This window comes from Maylandia zebra, linkage group LG4 (genome assembly GCF_041146795.1).
Source record: "Maylandia zebra isolate NMK-2024a linkage group LG4, Mzebra_GT3a, whole genome shotgun sequence".
NCBI lineage: Eukaryota > Metazoa > Chordata > Actinopteri > Cichliformes > Cichlidae > Maylandia > Maylandia zebra.
Window position 1 is genome coordinate 1,037,305 of NC_135170.1, and position 21,893 is coordinate 1,059,197.

The 21,893-nt window shown below is 41.5% G+C and overlaps 1 protein-coding gene across 2 annotated transcripts in view; it reads left to right on the forward strand.

Annotated features, from left to right (window-relative positions):
• The window catches only part of jupb (junction plakoglobin b), a 113,960-nt gene that overhangs the window by 24,897 nt on the left and 67,170 nt on the right, over positions 1-21,893 (forward strand). Inside the window, exons 2-4 of one of the 2 annotated variants that reach the window (XM_004575797.3) lie at positions 5,180-5,344; positions 17,469-17,523; positions 19,214-19,447. In XM_004575797.3, the coding sequence (XP_004575854.1) occupies positions 17,502-17,523; positions 19,214-19,447 (256 nt within the window). In that variant the 5' untranslated portion in view covers positions 5,180-5,344; positions 17,469-17,501. The remainder of the gene's footprint in view (positions 1-5,179; positions 5,345-17,468; positions 17,524-19,213; positions 19,448-21,893) is intronic. The other variant, XM_004575798.3, reaches the window with a different exon arrangement.

Consider the following 21,893-nt stretch of genomic DNA (forward strand, 5'->3'; position numbering starts at 1 on the left):
AGCCGCGGGGCGGATTCTGGTCGGCCGCCAGGAGGCATCCATTGGGGGGGGCAGTTCCACCTCTGGGAGGAAGCACCATGCTCCTGCTCATTGCTGGCACCTGTGGGTAATTAAGCCGTGGATTTATAAGGCCAGCGCGCTCAACCTCTCTTCGCTAGATTCTCAGCTAACCACAGTTGCTGCAGGCCAGCTCTGTGTTTTGTACACATCTTAGCAAACTACCTTGTCTCACCTTGTATCTCTCTTTCATAGCTACACACCAGATTACCAGAAGCAAATCTCTGCCATAGAACCCCCATCCGGACGCTGGACCTCCCGACAGTCTCACAGTTTTACTCACTCCACGCACCTGCCTGCCTCCCTGCCTCAATGTCAGGAATTTCGGATTACTTACCACTCACCTGGACCACTCTCCCCTGCATGCTACTGATCCACCCGCGGCAAGTAGGCAGTGCAAAGGACTATTCAGAACAAATAGCTGCCAGTATTCCTCCGGAACCATACCTAAATAAATGTACTCTAGTTTCAGTGACTCTGACCCCTTCCCAGGACCCAGCCATCCAGTCTGACTCTCCCTTTGGCCCAAACCACAGAACTGCAGTTTCCACAGTTGAAAAATCACTGATTGTTTACATAGCTCAGGTCGCATAAGCGCCCCTTAGTTTTGGTGTTTGTTCTTAGCACAAGTTAAAGACACGACTCAGTTTTCTAGTTTTGTTCGCTTACACTTTTTGTGAATCATAAACGTTGTCACTTAAACGTTCTCTGCGTCATGCATTTCAGTTTGTTTTTTTTTAGTCAGCCTCGGCCGTGACAGGATGGAAGCCACTGACACGAAGACAAGAAAGCTCCTTACCATGCATGGAGGGTTTCACCCCAAGTCCAGCAGCCTCGGACTGTATGGTAACTGGAAGGAGGAAGCAGAGGACTACTGAGTGTCATAACCACTATGTAGGATGAAACAATAAGATCCCCAAGTACAGTAGTTTAATCTACGAATAATACATTTTTGGAATTGGTCTTTATTTTTTAAAAGCCATATGTGTTTGGATTTTTTATAAGCATTCAAACTGAACATTTTACTTCTTTGCGTCTTTAAATTAAAAGAAATTGGTACTTTTTGGGAGGTTGGTGGGGGTATATTATCATGGAGTTTCAGCCTTGTTCAGATTAAGTTTGAGAGTATTTTGACACCTGCCATGTTTGGTCTGTTTAAATCATACTTTGTTTTGTTTTACCCATTGTTGTGTTTGTTTTGGTCACCATCCATGTGTGATTATTGTTTTCACATCTGCACATAGACCTTCTGGAGGAGGTGGTCATGGCATGGTTCCAAATGATCTCCAGAGCAGTTCATTTATGGTGTGAGCGTAAGCCAACCCTGATCTAAACCAAGTAAAAGGTGTACAAACAGTTTGAGAGGGTGAGACAGGGCATGAGGAAGTGGTCTATATAGACAAAGTCTGAGGAAGAAGAGAGAAAGTGATAATGAGAGAAATGATAGAGCAGGCAGCATGATTAGGTGTTTGTAGATGCCGAGTGAAGGGAAAGGAAATGAGAGATAGAGATATACTGTTAAGTGCGACGTTGTCACCCATTTATGGTGATCATGTCAAATACTAAGCTTCTCTCTCTGTCACTCGGTCTCTGTGTGTGTGTGGTTCTTTGACTGACATGGAGGAAAACTAGAAAGCTTGTCTTTCCCTTTTACAATCACATGTTCACTCTTATCCCTCTTGTTATCTCCTCATGCTCTTACTTCTCACTGCTCTGGTTGTTTACTCTCCTTTTTCTTTCTACTCATTGTTAATTATACCCGCCATCTTTGATTCTTGTCTTCCCTACATTCTCCACCAGCACTCCTGGTGCTGAAAATCACACATAAAATCAATGTGTGTTTTAGATTCAGTTTATATTGTTAGCCCTTGACATTGTTTCAGAAGCTAATGATATGTTTTCCCTGGTAAAAAGCCAGACTTAGTTTCCACAGTATTTGATTTTGTATTAGCTAAAAGTCAACTGAAAAACAAAATTTAGAGATAAACAAAAACCAACACCTCAATGATCCTAGGACCTTGAAAAGAAAGGCAACTGGACTTCAAGTTACTTGAAGATGTTTCACCTCTCATCCGAGAAGCTTCTTCTGTTCAATTTATTTACTTTATTTTATTTAGAAAGAGGGGCAATACATGCTAATGAACATTTTAACAAATGTAAATATCCCAGATTATAGTCTTGGACTAATTTCCACCTGCAGACACTCTGGCAGGTTGGTGTTACACACAAGTTAGTAAAAACATACAGAGACACTATTTAGTCATGTGGCAAGGACAAAAACAGTGATCACACTGTACTAGAACAAACAATAACACGAAGCGTGGACACAGAGGACAATATAAATAACAATAACCAAATACTGGAGATTCCCAGATATTTAGTGGGAGCAGCAATGGGATTTGTCCCTTAAGACGGCCCTTGACATACAAGGTGTGAAAAAGGTTGTTGTCATTATCAGCAAAGCTTTCCGGTGAAGCCATTGTGAGACTTGCCTCTCTCTATCATGTGATCTATTGAGATCAACTGACACAAGCTGTGAGTGGGCGTTCAGGCGCCTGGGGAAAGATCTCAAAACTAGATTGTAGGTGGCAGACAGTTGGTGTCATAAACCGCCCCTTCTATTCAAGAATGATCGTTCACAGTAGACAGAAGTAGGCTTCTGTCACTCTTCTTTCATGCTATCTAAAATGAGAACAATGGTGTCCTCAAAAGAGTGACCTTGTGCATCTGAGTCTTGTCCCGTCGAGGTGGCTCTTCTACTACGTTGTTTAGTTTGTTTTTTGGAGTTTTGGGATAAACCAGTGTGTAGCTAGGCTTGGAGTGCACTGGGATGTCATGCTTGGAGAATATTTGCCCGAGTTTCTCTGAAAAAACTTGCCCCATAAGGGATGACAGTGTTGTTTCGTTTGCCATTCTGTTTCTACTTAATTGGTGTCTCAGCTTCTTTACTGTGCATCTTTGCTAATTTGATGGAAGCCTAATTGGGATAAACATGCTTTAAGAGCTTTCTTTATGTGTTTGTTCCTTTTCCTTCCCTTCTGGATTAGAAGGAACATTTCTACCCAGTGTTGCAGATTCCTGATTACTCCACGTTCCAGAGGGTGGTTGGAAGCAAAGAGATGGTATTGGTCTGTGTATGTGGGCTTCCAGTAAACTTCACTGTTGAGGTTTCCATTTTCCTCAATGTGCACAGCACAGTCCAGAAACGGCAAACTATTATCCTTTGTATTTTCCCTGGTGAACTTTGTTTCTATCCACTGAGTTGATGTGAACAGTGAAAGCTTATATTTCTTTGGTTTTGATTTGGCCCAGGTGTTATTAACATATCTGTACCAGTGAATAGGTTCTCTCTTTGAAAGAGCCAAGAGCTTTAGTTTCCACTTTCACATTGGGAAGCCCATGGCACATCTATGTTTTTGTCTGTAGAAACCCTCATTGGGTATAGGATTGGGCCTATAGGATTTTGGAGTTAGAGTTAGAGGTACATGGGAGGCCAAGCGGAATGCAACTCGGACAGTGGCTCAAAAAAAACTTTGATGTGGGATGAGTTCAGTGGGGCCATGGAAAAAGACTTTTAACTGCTTCAAGGTGATTCCAGAAAACAATCAATTCAATTCAATTTTATTTATATAGCGCCAAATCACAACAAAAGACGCCTCAAGGCGCTTCATAGATACAGAGAAAAACCCAACAATCATATGACCCCCTATGAACAAGCACTTTGGCAACAGTGGGAAGGAAAAACTCCCTTTTAACAGGAAGAAACCTCCAGCAGAACCAGGCTCAGGGAGGGGCGGGGCCAACTGCTGTGATTGGTTGGGGTGAGAGAAGGACGACAGGATAAAGACATGCTGTGGAAGAGAGACAGAGGTTAATAACAGATATGATTCAATGCAGAGAGGTCTGTTAACACATAGTGAGTGAGAAAGGTGACTGGAAAGGAAAAACTCAATGCATCATGGGAATCCCCCGGCAGCCTACGTCTATTGCAGCATAACTAAGGGAGGATTCAGGGTCACCTGGTCCAGCCCTAACTATATGCTTTAGCAAAAAGGAAAGTTTTAAGCCTAATCTTGAAAGTAGAGATAGTGTCTGTCTCCTGAATCCAAACTGGAAGCTGGTTCCACAGAAGAGGGGCCTGAAAACTGAAGGCTCTGCCTCCCATTCTACTTTTAAATACTCTAGGAACAACAAGCTCCCTCGCACAATGCAATCTGGATTTGCCGCTTATCTGTATTCTAATTTTAATAACTGTACAGTACTCTGCTTTGGTAACTATTGTCCATGATGTAAATATGTAAAAATTGTGTTTCTGTTCTGTTTTATGTGTGGGGTTTTTTTGTTTTTGTTTTTTTTTTTCTTTTTTGCTGCTGATACAACCAAATTTCCCCTTGTGGGACAATTAAAGGATTATTCTATTCTATTCTATTCTATTCTATTCTATTCTATTCTAAGTAAGCCTGCAGTGTGAGAGCTAAGTACTCTAATAGGGTGATAAGGTACTATAAATAAAGATGAATATGCATGGCAAGACATACATTATTCATTGTCTAATAAAACAATAACCATAACCTCAGAGCCAAAATAACAACGGAATAGCTTTGGGACCACTCTGTGAATGTCTTTGACAGGTCCAGCCAGAGCCAAGACTTTATCCCAATTAACCATCTCTGGAGAGCTTTGAAAATTCAGTTCAATTTTATTTATACAGCACCAAATCTCAACTGCAGTTGCCTCAAGGCACTTTATATTGTAAAGTAGACCCTGATACTTAGCTCACCCGCCACCGCTCTCTCCAACCATGTCCACCACATCTCACAGGATGGGCGAGGTGGATGACCCACAGAACCACTGCAGAACCACTGCTGCTGCTTCTGTAACTGTCATCTGGAGACAGGGAACGAGGTTTTTGAGTCATTGCCTATACTGGAGCTAGTGGTCCTTGAGCAGATGATGAGGCTCCTGGTGACTGGAGTGGATTTGGTGTGTTGGAGAGGGCCATGACCTTTCCAGAGGACCACTTAGCAGCATGGTGGCCTGGCACAGAGGAAGAAACATCCGACCCCCACAATCTGGCATAGATGCCTCACACTAACACTCTCCCCACTGTTTTTCTCCTCAGATCTCAGTGGGAACAGGTGTTGCTCCTGACTCACGTGAATTTGTGCAAACATCAGCGCAGGAGAGCTGGAAGTGCACGCAGCCCGAACTCTTCTGCAGGGAGTGTCAGCTCATAGAGGTGGGATCCTTGTGGCCGGCCCAGACTGGAAGGACGTACAAAGTTCTGGTGAGGTGCCAGGGTGTGGTACACAATAGGCTATGGTGGACTCTACCAAACCCTGCTTCAGCCTGGGTTGTTGTTGGGTGGGAATTAGGTGTGTACATAGTGACTTTCACAAATATCCAGTGGTGTTAGGTTAAAATGTATAGAGTTGGGGCAGTGGTTAGCTCCTTTCTTGGTCACCCCTTATTTCTTGGGATGGATTGGGCTGAGTTTAATAAGCTGGTGGGGCAGCGCTTATGACTGGGAACGACTTGTGGTATCTGTGCTGAGGCTGTCCAACACTGCTACCAGGGAGGAGAAATCCACAGGGCATTTTCAGGAGACCCTGCCACTTCCTGTGATTAAATCCAAGGAATATTTTCCATTGGAGCAGTCCTTTGGTGACACTCTACACTCAACGTTGGTTTAAGAAATAAACATTAAGGGTCACATGGTGTGTGCTGAGGCAGAACAGTCCTTTGTGATAATTAGGCACAGGCTAGTATGACACACTGGAGAGAGAAACTGAGTCATTTGTGCTGAAAAGGCATCTCACAGGCAGCTTATTTTAACCTAACGGTCAGCCACATGAGGTCTGATATTATTTGTTGGTGGTACCCCTGTGCAGCAATTTTGCAGGAAGTCTGGCACAGGCACTGTTTCAGATCATCTCCCGAGTTAGCATGCGTAAAAGATATTGACCAGAACACCTTATTCAATACTTGCACATTAAAGGAGCTGCATGAATTACTGGTTCTTTAGGGAATTCAGACTAGCACCTCAGTACTAGTCTGAAAGGCATGGGAATGATTGGGGATGTGGGGATGCAAGAAGCTGTGATTGACAGCCAAGAAGTGGCAGTGTTCTGGTGACAGCCATAGTTAGAGCAACTTTGCCATAAAGCCGAGGGCCACGTCTTTGAAGCTGGGAAGTGAAGTGTGCAAAGCAAAATAAAAAACCTGTGTAAACTGAAACTGCTGTGTCAGACTGTGTATGTTGGACACACACAGTAGCTTTCGTGTTACAATGTTGTTTGACTGAGGAGACAGCTGCTTCTTTCTTGAGAGAGAAACAATGGAGTTTTATATCTGAGAGAAACCGCAAAAGGTAGCTGAAAAGTTCATATGAGTGTATTCTATTCATGGAAGGAGGATACAACATAGGACTACCTTTCCATTTAATCACTGGATTGTGGTGAAATGGAAATGGAAAGAGTTTATATTAATCTTTGCTCGTAGTGCCCCATAGAAAGCTTTCCAAAGAGCTCTGGGCCTTTCTCAGAAATTATATCTACTGAAAGTCTGTTACTGAGAAAGACATGTTGGACCAATACATGAGCTCTGGCAACACTTTGCTAGACCCGCCCCTGCACAGTTACCAGCTGTCAGCTGCTTAGAAAAGGATCCTGGTGTTATTTGTCTCTCAGAAACAGTTCATAACTTTAACTCATCCATGTCACCTAAAAGGTAAACCTGTTTCTCCATCACCTGTTCAGCTCTGATGGTTCAGTAAGGACATCTCCTGGTTTCATCTTCATGTTTCCCTCTCACCACATATCCAAACTGACATCATGACCAGCAGCTTTACAGCTGTGGCTCCAGCAAACATCAGCTGATACTAGAAATTAATATTAAATAAATTCTAACAACAGCTGATCAAGCTTAAAAGTGCTGCTGTTGTTTAGCGCGACATCCGCTGGTTTCCTCTTTCTGGCGCAAAGTGGGCGATAAATAAACAAGAGAGACGATCAGCTGATCACTGATCAGTTTCATGATTGAAGTAGCAACAGGAGAGGGAGGGGGGAGAATGAGAGGAGAAGAGGCAGCTGTGCAGCAAAGACACAGAATAACTCCAGCTTTGTGTCTTTTTCATTGTAGCTAAAGTCCGGGACAAACTGTTCCTTTTCACCTCAATAAGAAACGCGTAATATTTTCTCTGAATACGAGACGATTCCGTCTTTTTACAGGACGGTTGGAAACTCTACTAACTAACCTTGTGAATTAAATAAAGTTCACTATCAGTAACATCATAGCACCACCCAGCTGTATAGAAACTCCGTCATGCTAGCTAGCACGCAGTACGAGTTATTGTAAGTGACTGTAAAAAGTCAGCACAACAAAGTCAAAGGAGCTTGTAAAGAAAAACGTTTGGACTTCTGTAAGTTGCTTGAAGACATTTCACCTCTCATCCGAGAAGCTTCTTCAGTTCTAAGGTCAAATGGTGGAGAGTCCCAGATATAAACCTAGTGGGAGTTTCCCCCCAAAGAGGGACAAAAGGACCCCTGATGATCCTCTAATCGCCTGAGCCAAGGTGTGAAACTGGGTGTGGGTCCCAATCAGCCAGAGTTTTGGGTGAGCTCATTGTGAAACCTGGACCCACCTTAATCATGCGAATTCCTGAGATCAGATGGCCCATGGTATGCCCAATGGCCAGTCCCAGTAATTATTTTAATAGTGATTAAAGGAAAGCGCTGCTGTTTTGAATGCTAGAAACACATTTTCTTTCACTTTCCCTGCACTCACCATCTGAGTAAGGGCTCTGTCTCTTCCTCTTCAGCCCCTACTTGGTACCATTAGTACCTACTTGGATCGACTCGGCATGGTTTGCCACGGCTTTCAGGGTTTTCTATTAGGTCATACTATTATTTTACTCTGGCGCAGTTCCAAGCAGGTATTAAAATGTGAAGTCATCAGACTGCATGCCACCAGTTGGGTACCACAACGGCTGAAGTGGGGCAAATCGAATAGATTGGAAGTGGTATAGTCAAATGGACACAATCTACGGGCACTGACTGGCGAGCATCAGGAGGCAGAGTGGCCCCGACTTGGACACGGCATTTTTAGAAACTATGGTGAAGGACGGTGAGTGCTTCGTGTGTTCAAACATAATAGTACTTGTCGCGTGTTGAGTTCACTTTGAACAAGCCTGGACATTTTTTAATAACGCCATTGTCTACTTGCTGCAATAAAAACTCCATGCTCTGCATGTTGTTTTGTGCTAGCTGTGCATTAACTTCCTCTTCTGAGGGGTCATTGTAAAGCCATATGAGCAACATCTGATGAACACTACTAGTATTAATACGGGTTCATTTTTTCATTTATGTTGTAATGTCATGTCGTGTGTGTCCTTATGCTATGCATGTCTTATGTTTCAGAAATGCTTTCTACATGTGAGGGTTTTTCGTCCACCACCATTAGTCTTGACCTCCCTTGTCTGTGATTCAGTTCTGGTTGACGGCGTCGACAGCTACACCTTTTGGCATGACACAGAAACTGCTCATCGCTGGTAGGACACGATGATAGGTTTCATACTATAGAGAAAGAAGTCCAAACCTGACCTCACAAGTGTTCCCATGGAGATGCAGGCAGATGGAGATGTGTTAAACCAAGATCAGTGGGAACACCACATCCAGCTGCCGCTCAATGAGGCACGGGAGCAGGAAGTTGCCCTGCGAAGGGAGGAAATGGCACAGGCCACAGTCTTCAACCAGGCATTCCTCAGTGTGCTTTGCAGCCTCACACGAGCAATGGATGGCCACTCAAGTTTCACCTCACCCCTAAACTTTCCACATTGGAGATTAAAAAAACAAATTTATACTTTATATAGGTTTGTACCCCTCTGTTCCAGGAGAGTCTTACCAAAAACTTAGCTGTTGCAAATAATAATAATCACTAATTTGTACATATTTGTAAGTATTTCAAGCCTATAATGTGTGTGCATCACGGTTTGTTGTATTTAAGCAGTCATTACTAAATGACATTTTTCACCAAACTTTTGTTGCCCAGTAATAAACGCTGTGTCTTTGTCGTGTGATGTCACCACACAAAAATGTGGTGTGTCCATAATTCTGTAAAGTGATTTACACTACAGGAGATTTATCCCACAGCCGGACAACTGTTAGCATTTCAGTGATGTGAAAAATGTAACAGCCCACATGAAAACACAGAATAACCGCAAAAGTAAACAAACTTTATCATTTCTATTTCATTTGGCATCTAACAGCAGTATTCCTGTAAGCACATGACAAGGGGTGAGAATAATATCATTAACTGGAGCACAAGAAGTGAAGCAGAGCGTCTCGTACATGCACGTTTAGCTCCTCCTCTGTACCACCCTGTCCTACAGCTACCACAGGCTCTTGTCCTGCAGTGGCAGGTACATCCCATTGTCATCATCTTCATTCATTGTCTTTGAAAAGCAAGAGGAGATGAACAGATCCAGTAAATGCACTTTTATCTGGTATCGTTTGGTATCGTAATCTGTCTTAATCTATTTCTATTTCAATGTTGTGTTCTGTGTTTTTTTTATTTATTATATGGGGGAAAAGTTCTGTCATCCTTGTGCTGAGAGGTCTGTGGTCATCCACCTGTTTTGTTCTAGTAAACCCAACTTTCAGGAACACCTTTAGGGCTGTTCAGTTTTAGCACCACTGAGAGTCTGGTCTCAAGTCACTTTATATTGTAAGGTAAAGACCCTACAGTGTTAATTTATGACAAATGTTCACTCAGATTCATCAATGAAGTAAAACTGACTGTATGCATATACAGGATATTTGGATATTAAAGGATATTGTATCATGGGTGAACAGACCAGAATGAAAGCCACATCTTAAGCATTTGACTGAGGCACAACAATCAAAAGGCAATGATTGCAGCTTAAATGTACTCTGGATAATCTTAAATGTGCAAATATTGTTACAGTTTTGTGTTTTTCAGGTGTCCTGTTTGAAGAAAACACTTTAAAGTCACTTTAATACATGCATATTTAAAGAAAAAAGAAAAATGCTCCACCTCCATGTATTAGCTGTTAAGTAATTTTATGATGAGGATGGATGCTGTCATTGTTTTTCAGTATAGTTTTGAAAATTAAAGGATATTTAACATTAAATGTACCAATGTTGTTGTTTACTAAACACGGATTAATTTAAGTTTAAATTTAAAAACTTTTGAACAAATGGTGTACGAGGTTTTCTGTTTGTCTATGCATTTTCCTTTTTGCACTGTACAACACTTTCAGTAAGACAACAACTGTAAATCGACCCCCCCCCCCCCCCCCCCCCCCCCCCCGTCTAATCCATTATTGTAAAGTTAAATGCTATTAAGAAATGATCAGAAAAAAGAGGGTTTTCAAGAATTACTGTTCTGCTCCATTTTATGCCATTCGTCGGAACAAGAGCTAGAGTGTGATTAAAGTGGTGCGTAGGTTCTTTGATTATTTGTCTTGTCATATTTAGACAGTTGAGTCTAATAATAGATTAAATGCTAACTGTCAGCATTTAATAGATTAAATGCTGACAGTTAGTGTAACTCAGGGGGGTTGATTCATTTAAACTAACATAATCATCCTGTTGTAACCAAGTTTTTGTATAGCACGGTAAATTTTTTTGTTGATCAGTTATTATTCATGGATTTACAGGGTCTTAGAAGAGAGAGACCTAATGTTTAATAATCCACATTTCATTGTGTTACTCTTTGGTGCAGATGTGGATGCTGTATTGTTCTTTCTTTGTGATTTTTTTTATTGGTAATGTTTCAGTTGGGTTTTTTTGCAGATTTTTGGTGTGTTTTGTGGTGGTTTAGAAGCAGACACAGTCCAAAGGGGATGGGTGTTGGGAACAAAAAACATGCTGTGGAAGAGAGCCAGAGAATAATAATAAGTAATGATTCAATGCAGAGAGGTGTATAAACATATGGTGAGTGAGAAAAGTGACTAAAGAAGTACTACTCAGTGTATCGTGGGAATCCCCAGCAGCCTACACCTATCGCAGCCTAACTAAGAGAGGATTCAGGGTCACCAGCCCTAACTATATGCTTTAGCAAAAGGTTTTAAGCCTAATCTTAAAAGTAGAGAAAGAACTTCACAGCACAGAGTTACAAAGAGAGTTACATGTCTTTGGAATGGGTTGATTCTGTGTTCTGACTTCACTGACCTTTATTAAGTAATTCTTGGTACCAGTTTACGAAAACAGAGAACAGCTTTGGTCAGGTCCTGGCAGACGCATCATGATAGACCTATTTATTTCTTCTAGACTGAACCACTGTAATTCATTATTTTTGGGCTGTCCTAAAAACTTCCTGAAAAGCTTTTACCCCATCTGTTCAAGGATTGGCTTGTGCCACCATTTGTCTGCCACCTAAAAATCCAGTTTTAAGATCCAATCCCAGACACTTGACACAGTGGTTATCAGAGGCATCGTAACATTTCATCACTCATCCATGACACTGGAGAGTACTGAAAAAGTCACTTGGATGAGTAATCAATTGTTTTTTTTAAATGTTTCTATATGTTTTGTAAAAGAATTACAAAATGAACTTGTAAATTAATTTATTAATGCAGATTTTATTTCACAATTCATTATTGAGCACAAAAGGCTTTATGTTGATGCGTGTGACTCTTCTGGTCCTCCATAACCAGCAGCCTAGGCCTATTGCTGCACAACTAAGGTCAGCTGATGCAGCCCGAACTATATGCTTTGTCAAAAGTTTTAGGCATGATCTTAAAAGTAGAAAGGGTGTCTGTCTCCTGAAACCTGATTCCACAGAAGAAGGATCTGAAAGCTGAAGGCCCGGCCTCTCATTCTAGTTTCAATCAACTACAATCAACTGAAGGCTTTTCGCAGAGTTTTAGGACAGCCAAAAAATAGTGAATTACAGTACTACAGCCTAGCCCTCCGGTTTTGTGCACCCCCACCCCCCTTACTTTAGTGTTCCCAATCAAAATTGACTGGTCCTTGTTAGCTGCTATTAAATTAGCACAAAAAACACTTTTCACCACCAAATTCTTTATTCAACATTCTTTAGCTGTGAACAATGTCTCAAAGTAGTGTTTAACTTGAATACATAGAATTAGACATAACATAACTGCAGTAAAAATACAAATAGGCACTGAAAATGTATTACAAAATGAACATGTAATGTAAAAAACAAATTAAAGACCAAACTCAACATGAAGCTGTGAGTACAGGACACATTCTGCTTGGCCTCCATTGCCTGTCTCCGAAGTCCCACAGGGTTAACCAAACCCGATAGGATTCCTTCTTCAGCCTGATTGCTCTGTTCACCTCAAGTGTCCAACGTCTGGTTCAGGGGTTACCATCAAGACAGGCAGCTCATTGCAGCAGCTCATTGCAGCAGTTTCCACAATGGAAGTGCTGAATATGCTCCATTCGGACTTAATGTCCCCAGTCTCCCTCAGAATGCTGTCAAAGTTCTGGCAAAGGTTGGAGGCCTCTGTTAGGCATTCCCAGAGTGTCCTCACAATACATTTAGTTGTGCCAGGTTTATCCAGCATTCTCCCTCACCACCTGATCCAACTCACCACCAGGTGGTGATCAGTTGATAGCTCATCCCTCTCTTCACCTGAGTGTCCAGAACAAATTGCTGCAGATCCGATGATACGATTACAAAATCAATAATCAACCTGCAGCCTAGAGTGTCCTGGTGCACTTGTAAATAACCTTATGTTCAAACATGTTGTCTGTTATGGACCAACAGTGGTTTTCACAGTAACAGAAGGCCTAGCCACCAGGTGCTCTCCCTCTGGTATCTTCCCCAGGACTTGAGACACATTTTGTAGACCATCAGCTGGGACTGAACTAGCTAATATTAGTGGCAGGATTGCTTTCTAAATGCTGATAGATTTCAACTTGTGTCTTGACTCTCTGTGCCTCTTGGACCTCTCTACTTCATTTGTTCAATACGTTTTACCTGTGTCATATCTCATGATTACAAATAACTTAATCTTTTGACATCTATGGTACGATTTCTTTGTATGTGTGTATAGGATTGGTCGTTACTGACATCTGGTGAGACTTTCATGTCAATAGCACCTTTACAAATATTACTTAGAAAATAAGTAATATGATCAATATTTATTTTCACCTGTTGCATACAAAGAAGGATTAGTTATGGTTTAAACAATGTTTAACACATTATGAATTTTTTAATAATTTAGATATTTTTTGTGTATTTTAGGACATATTGTACATGCATTTATGTACAAGAAGGTTCAATTTGATGGGACCCCCAAAATTTTAAATGAATGTTAAATGTTTTAGGGGTCTCATTTTAATCCAAACTGCCATGTGGTGCTGAAAAAGGTGTCTAGTGTCCAGTCTCATTTGAAGAGTACAGTAAAATGGAGAGGGAGTGTGTGATGATTTTTTTTTTTCATTCCATCTTTTCTCAAAAAGCTTTTCAGCACATCAAAAAACCCACATTTGTTTTAACAGGAAACATTTCTCCTCACACATTCACATGCATAAAACTCATGTACCGTGCCACAGCCACATGCAGAGAACACATCTACTGTTGCACACACCCACACGTTAAATGGCCATTACTGAAACAGAACATTGTGCCATTTAAGCTGTCAAGACGTCACTCAGATGTAGCCACTCTATTATTCCTACCCTTCATGTAGGAATAATGTAAAAGTTCCGTATTTTTTTCCAAACACCTCCCTTTGTGTGGATTTTTTAATTTACTTTAAGGCTGTTCATTTGTTGAATTAAATAGATTTGTAGTCTCTTTCTATGTACAGATCTAACTAACATTCACTCACAGCACTGAAAAAGGTTAGAGCAAGTTGTAGGTTTAATATCTTGACCAAAGATATTTAGCCTGCAGACCGGAGCAGAGGGGGATCAAACCACCATCCAGTGGATGATGAGAGTCAAACCTTAAATACTGATCCGTATGCGTAGGTTTACGGTACACATCAGCTTTTAGATGTCCCTCATTACTGATGGAAATCTCATAGTCTAAGAAGGCTAACCTGCCACTTTTCATATCCTCCCTTGTGAATTTGATGTGTTGGTCCACCGAGTTAATGTGACCCGTGAATTGTGGTAGGTCCTGAGATTAAATTTTCACGCAGGTGTCATACACATATCTGAACCAATGACTAGGTGGTGTTCCAGGATAGGATAACAAAGCCCTCTTTTCCACTTCTTCCATGTACAAATTGGCCACAATGGGTGAAACTGGGGAACCCACTCCCATGTTTCTCCCTGTAGGACTGACCCTTGTATGTGAAATAGGTGGAATTAAGACACAGTTCAAACACACTTGGTCGGTGCTGATAGTGGTCTTGTTGCTGAGGTTGGGGTCATCCTGTAATCTCTTACAAACTACCTCCAACACTTCAGTGACTGGAACATGAGTGAAGACAGATGTAACATCGTACAAGACCATGGTTTCATCTGCCTCCATAATGACATCGCTCACCTTCTCAACACAATCCAAGGTGTTCTGGATGCGGTGAGTTGATCATACAGACAATTGGTCTTAAAGGTGCACTCTGTTTATGTTCTTTGGTAAACCATACAGACTTGGTATAGATTCCGCTGGGTATAGCCTGTGGTATGAGGTACGGTCAATAGCCTTGTCTTGTTCTAACTGCTTCAGACAGTCTATCACCGTCTTCCTGTAACCACTTCCTGGGTCTCGTTTCAGGGGCTCATAAGTATTTTTGTCACTGAGCAGTGACAAAATTTTTTCATCATAGCCTTTTTGGTTTAGCGACACAGAGCACCTACCCTTGCCTGCTGGAAGGATAATGATGTTGTTGTCATGACTAACTGATGGGATTGCCTTCCTCTTCTCCATGCTGATGTTGGACGCTGGGGGCTTTGCATTGCTGAGACAGGCTGAAACTTTCATCCATAGTTGCTCTGCTTCCACGTCTGCAATGTTGTTGTATCGAATTGCAGTTTCGGTGGCTGTGATCAGTTCCACTAGAGGGATTTGCCTCAGTTTCACAGCAAAATTCTATCCTTTTGCAAGGATGTTTTTCTCTGTTTTGGTAAGCTGTTTGTGAGACAAACTCTTCACCCACTTGTCCACATCCTCGGTGTGGCATCCTTCTCTCTTCTGGCCACTGAGGACACTCTCCGTATTTTGAGCTAACATTGTGAAACATTAATAACATTTTTATTTCACACTTTTTTCTTTTACTGCATACTGTTCATTCATAGTTTTGATGCCTTCAGTGAGAATTTATGAAAATAAAGAAAAAACATTAAATGTGAAGGTGTGTCCAAACTTTTGATTGGTCATGTGTGTGTGTGTGTGTGTGTGTGTGTGTGTGTGTGTGTGTGTGTGTGTTACTGCTGGAGTCTCTGAGACCGTATCGTCGGGAGATTGACTCTCGACTAGGGCATCTGTATCCAGTAAAGGTCCTAAGGCTAGTCCCCCCCCCCCCCCCCCCCCCCCCCCCCCAATGCCAACCAAGCCTACCTCAGACAGGAGGTCATATAAGCTCGGATGTTGCTCGGCTTAAGAAGGTCCGCATCTGGTGTTGAGGACACACTGATGAGAAGTCAGTTACCGGAACAAGCAGGCATAAGTGGGCAAGAGATGAAAACAAGGCGCTAATGGATTGGTATAGTGCAAATATCCCAGCAGAAGGGGTTACATGAAAGGAAAGTTGTGGACCTATGGAATGTTTGATACCCAACACCCAGACTGATGGTGAAGCAACTAGTAGCGGCTGACTTGAAAGATAGGATCATGGTGAAGATGGAAACCTGGACCCTCTGTGGCCAATTACCAAGACTGCATCAAGTACCATCTGAAGGTCTACTAAAAATGTAAATGCAGCATTATGCATAATCCCTACAATTGACTACAAGACAGCCTATGACTCAATGCCCCACACATGGATCCTGGAATGCCTAGAACCATACAAGGAACTCATTAGGAACTCAATGGGGAATTAGTGAACAACAATAGAGGCCAACTTCAAGCCAATTGCACAAGTCACTTTTAAGTGCGGCCTATGCAGACCCCACTGCTGGTCTGCATAGGCCTGAAACCCCCCACAGTGAGATCACTGACATGACTGACTATGGATACAGATTACGGAATGACACAATTATCAGCCACCTCCTCTACTTGGATGACATCAAGCTGTAGTAGTAGAAATGTAGTTGGGTGGTAACAAAGAGAGGGAAGACTGTCAGAACTGAGGGGATCGCGCTAGCAGAATGCAACATTGCAGACACTGAGGATGGCTGCAATTACCTACAAATACATTGGTACATACATAATACAAGTACATTGGTTCCCATTTGCTTAGAATCCACTTGAACACAATCATGTATGCTGCTGGGATAATAAACTGGGATAAGGAGGAGATTGAAGCCATTGGCATCAAGCCAAGGAAGGTCATCACCATGCATAGAGGGATCAACCCCAAATCGAGGACCCTGAAACTGTACACTAAGCGAAAGGTACGAGGCCAAGGACTAGTGAGTGTCAGAACCACTGTCCAGGATGGGACAACAAACATCCATGGGTACATCAGAAATATGGCCACAGTCGACCGAAAGTGCTTAGTGATTATCTAATGAAGTAGAGACTGAAGAAGGTGGAGCAAGAGGAGGAACCATCATGCAAGGACAGGCCCCTACATGATATGTACCACCGGCAGATAGAGGACGTGGCTGATACCCAGAAATCCTACCAGTGGCTGTACGCAGCTGAACCGAAAGACAGCACAGAGGCACTAATCATGGTAGCACAGGAGCAAGCTCTGAGCACAAGATCCATCGAGGTTGGGGTCTATCACACCAGGAAAGACCCCAGGTGCAGTCTGTGTGAAGATGCCTCTGAGACTGGATATGCCCCTTATAAATCTGGGCCATCATCATCTTCAGAGTTATGCTGTAACCCATATGATCATTGTTACTGTACATGCACAACAAAATTGTAGGTTCCTCACACCAACTCTGCCAGAATAAACTATAAATAGGACACAACAGGAATGAATGGCAAAGAGGAGAAATACATAGAATCACGCGGAATATATACAAAACAAGAGAAATATATGCAACAACAATAGAAAGGCACACAATAGAGAAGAAGTTGTAAAGTGCTTGGACTCAGACTGTGGCTCGATAAGTTGGTTGGGTGTGAATGGGTGGGATGTGGGGAGGTTGGTGGATGTTTGTTTACTGTCCGAATGGCCCAGGGGAATAAGCTGTTTGTGAGACTGAAGTGTAGGACCTGATTGATGTGAGGCGCTGACCAGAGGGCTGGTAGTGGGTGGGGTACAAGGGGTCACTTGCGATTTCCCAGGCTAGTCGGACTAGAGGATTAATCTTGAATCTTTTTTCAGACCTAATGATTCCTGTATTCTCCTGCAGGTGAGAGGTCAGTGAAAGCAGCAGTACCAGTGGATGGAGATGATGTCCATGCAAAGTAAGTATTCTGTCACCATAGCACCCAGCTCTGGCCTAAGTTCATTGCGGTAGTAATAGCTGTGGGAGGAAAACAGGTGGTTCTTGGAAGAAGTATCTGCATCATTAGAAGAAAAAAGTAAAAGCAGTAGCAACATGAGTTGAAATAGGAGTAGTATCTGATACAAGCAACAGGGATAATTAACAGAAGCAGCACTAGTCGTAGTAGTTGATATAGTAAAAAATAGGTGCACTACAAGTAGCAATATGAGCACTGCACTTATTATTAGGACTAGCTGGTATACAGGTACAGGTAGGTATATTCATAGTAGCAGTGATTAGTAGTAGTAGTCTTGTAATAGTACAAGCAGTATATTGCTGCTTTTGTCATTCATTTATCTATAAAGGAATGCCACTTCTTTAGTAAAAAACGTGGAATTATTAGGACTACCAGCAGCAAAAATCACAGTTACAGTACTTACAAAACAAGCATTAATGGTAGCTGTAGTGGTAGCAATACCAGAATCATTTTAGTAGTTTAGTGCAAATAGCAGTATTTTCAACAGCAGAGGAAGTAGCAGCACTGGCATTAGTTGCTGAATAAGTAGCAGTAGTAGAAGGAACACTAGTGGTAGTACTGAGTGGTAGCATTTAGTATGAAGTTCAGTGTTTAATCCTAGCAGGAAACGTAGAAGTTATAATGAGATGTGGTAATTGCATTAGAAGTAGTATATACTCTAGCCATAACACCAGTACCATCTTTAACCCTCCCAAGGCAGGCGTTGCTGATTTGCAACAGTTAAAAACTAACAACCGGATTACCCCACATACATATTTTATGAGTTTTTTTTACTCAGAAGTACCACTGCAGGACTTGGTTGTGCATTAGCAACAAAAAGTTTAATTTGAGCTTGAGAGGGTTAAAGGTAATGCTACCAATAAAAGGTTGTACTTGTCACAGAAAGATTTGAAGAATTGGTAGTAGTTTAGTAATAGTACTATTCCAAAAATGGTAGAATTAGCAGCACTACATGCAGTTAGACCATTCAGTGAGCTGTGTGAGGCTACTCACTGAAGAGTCTTAGTGCAGCTTGACCTCACCCAGGCTCTATGGCCAGCAGCCCACAAGCTCAAGCTGTGCCCAATAGAAATGGAAGAATGCAGCGACTGGGTTATTCTGTCAGAAACAAGACTTTTTTTTCTGAAGCAATGTTTGAAAAACATACTAACTAGTTATACAGAGGAAAGTTTTGCTAGACGATTGTTTAAGCCATTTAACTACCGATTCGTCTGGTTGTATACTTTGCATTCTTAAAACTGTTTACTTTTTCAACTTTTCAGAAAGTCCTAAAAGCAAACTTCCTTGTTGAGTAAAAATGCGGATTGTGGTACAAAAAGTTGCATGTGCTGGTAATGGCATGAGAAAAATGTTGGAGTAAAGTAGGTAACATTAGCTATACCAGCTTCTAAAAACCCTTGAAAGTCAGACCTGTGTGCATCATAAACAATGACAACAAAAACAAAAAACTCTATAAAACATTTTTTGTTTTATTGTGTTAAGTCTGTGAGAAATTACTATAAGGAAAGGCTTGCACTGAGGTTAACCGCTAGGTCCAGACTTTCATTAGCTGCAGGTGTGCAACCAATGTACCACTTTACAATAGTTGCAGTAGATATTACTGGTTGCAGTAGATGTGTGTTGTTTTCTGCAGTGAGTGAGGCAGACAGCGTGGTGAAGGTGGCAGAGTGGCAGCAGACTTACTATGCCACAGACTCTGGCATCCAATCGGGAGCTACCACAGTGCAGGACGACGAGAGCAGCACTGAGTATAGTGGCAACAAGAAGTACACAAACAGTACTACAACCGGCACTGGCTCTGTACCTGTTAAGGCCACAGTGGGGGGAGGTGGAGACTCAGCATTCAGTGGAGTAGATAGCCCAACAGGTAACACTTTCTGATCAAAATCATTTGATTTTCTTTTTTGTTTGTGCTTTCTGTTTGCTTCCTTTAATAACAGCAGCTTTCGGTCTTTATTGATCTGCATTTTGTGGCTCTTTTTTGTGTCTGGTAACATCATATAATATATTGGTTCATCTTCTTTTTCATAAATGGAATTGAATGCAGGATTTGATTCACATGATTCAGTATCAAATACCACTGGACAGATCACAAGTAAACAAACAAACAAAAAAACAATTACTGCAGCTTTAATGATAATGAAAATGGTGAAATAGCAGCACACTGACATGCACAGGTTATTGTAAGCAGCTGCAGATAACAGCTTGTTTTCCATTTCCTGTGATTCATCTGTCTTCAATATGAAATAAATCTTCATGGTGCAAGATAATGCATCATGGTAAGTATTAAGAAACTTTGTGTTTTATCTTCATTTCGCTCTGTTTTGCTCTGCTTCAGTCATCTGACAGTCAGGGGAAGAAATAAAAGTCTGCTACATTTTTTAAAAATTCACGCATCATCACACCTGTGCTGTTTGTAGACAGCTGGCCATTTCAAGCTCAGTTTGACATTGTGGTGCTTTGAAAATTCTATTCACATATGACATGTGAAGTAAAATGTCAAATGTAGACACAAGCTAGCTAAATAGAAAACTTAGCTGCAGGTTGTAAATGTACTTTTATTTCTCCACTGCATGCATGAAAGTTTAAAGTACATATCTAATAATTTAATTCGTTTTAGGCTACTTTGCAGCCCCAGCAAATTCCATGAAAATCAGAAATAAATACTTGCAGTTACTTTGGATTGTGGTTGTCCTCTGTCGCTTCATTCAGGAGCACTGCCTGTTTCCTTTGACCACTTTTCACATAATCTAGAAAATGTTTAAAATAACACTACAGGTAATTGAACTTATACACTAGTTCATCTCTGCTTTCTTTCAGCATGCCACCCAAATCTTTGTTGTTAAAGTCATTTGGTGTGCTTTCATTTGGGTTTTAAAATCACACTAATTCAATTGAGTGTTTTTCCCCCTTTCCTTTTCTTGAACACTGAACATGGCATGTTCATGGCACATGTAAACCAGCCCATCCTGCCCTCTGCATGTTTCAAACACACCTCCACCAACATACAGTCTTTTGGGATTCAGGAGACTCACTAACTACATCTCATGATTCAAAAGCTCACATCCTCCTGTTTCTGTAATTCAAGGATGAAATTATTGTTTTACAATAATGTATATGTCTTTGTTTCATCCCAGCTGAATTCTTGCAGATACCTGTTAACAGATGTAAATCATTCATTTGAATTTACACAAAACTTGATATCCTTGGACAACAACCGGCTCACTAGATCAGACGGGTGTCTTTACTGCTTTATGGCACCTAACCTTTGGAATGGTCTGCCTAATCAAAAGAGATTAACTTTTTGACAAACTTCTATTACTTAAGTCTACGTAAATGTATATCATGCACAAGTATTCTTTCCTTGGGCCAACTTGCTGACTGACCTCACTAGCATGTTCTCTGTGCTTCTGTGTGTGAAGCTGACAAAGTATTTGTGTTAAAAGTGGAACACAGTTATAACACAGGATTTTCAATTCTACATTGCTTTTTCAAAAATGTTAGCATTTATAAAGGAGAACACTAGAAGTTCAAAATATCTCTTTAAGGGAAAGGTAATGATGATATTTTGTTGGGGGGGGGTTTGTTTGTTTGTTTTTCTTCGCCTGTCCCGTTTGGTTCTTTTGCCATCAGAATTGTTGTCTAAAGGCAAAGAAAGATGCCCAACAGATTTACTTTACCAAACGGACCATCCCAGCCTTGCCGTATTGGTCCAATTGATTCACCTTTTCTTTTATTGTCTATTTTATTTTATTTTCACCAGCTAAACATGGGACAGACTTGACTGCAGAAAAGAAAAGGTAGAAAGAACGAGGGGAAGAAAAAACAATGATAAAGGGCAAAAAACAAAAACCAACAAAACAAACAGACAAAAAATACATCTATCAATCACCTGGATCACCTGTTGAGAAAGAAAAAAGAGAAAACAAGCAAAAAAAGAGAGCAATACAATAAACAACATCATTGCGATGATCTATGTGAATATAACAGTCAATACTAAATATTAAACATTATTGTGCAGCACGTAAGATCGACAGAACACAGTGTGCTTTGAGGTAGGAGCCAAAAAGGGTGTAGTTTGTGGGTGTGATCACCCGTGTGTACATCTGTGAGCATGGACGCGCTTGTTTTTAAAAGGTTCCTTCATGTAATGATCTGCTAGGGAGTGTGGGGGGGCCACAGCCCCGTCCTCCAGGGCATGAAGCAGGTATGGAGGAGATCAAGACTCCAGACATCCAGAGGCCCCCAGAACACAAGAGACCAAGGAAGACCAACAGAGGGGCAGCCGCGCCACTGTCCCAGAAAGAGCTGAG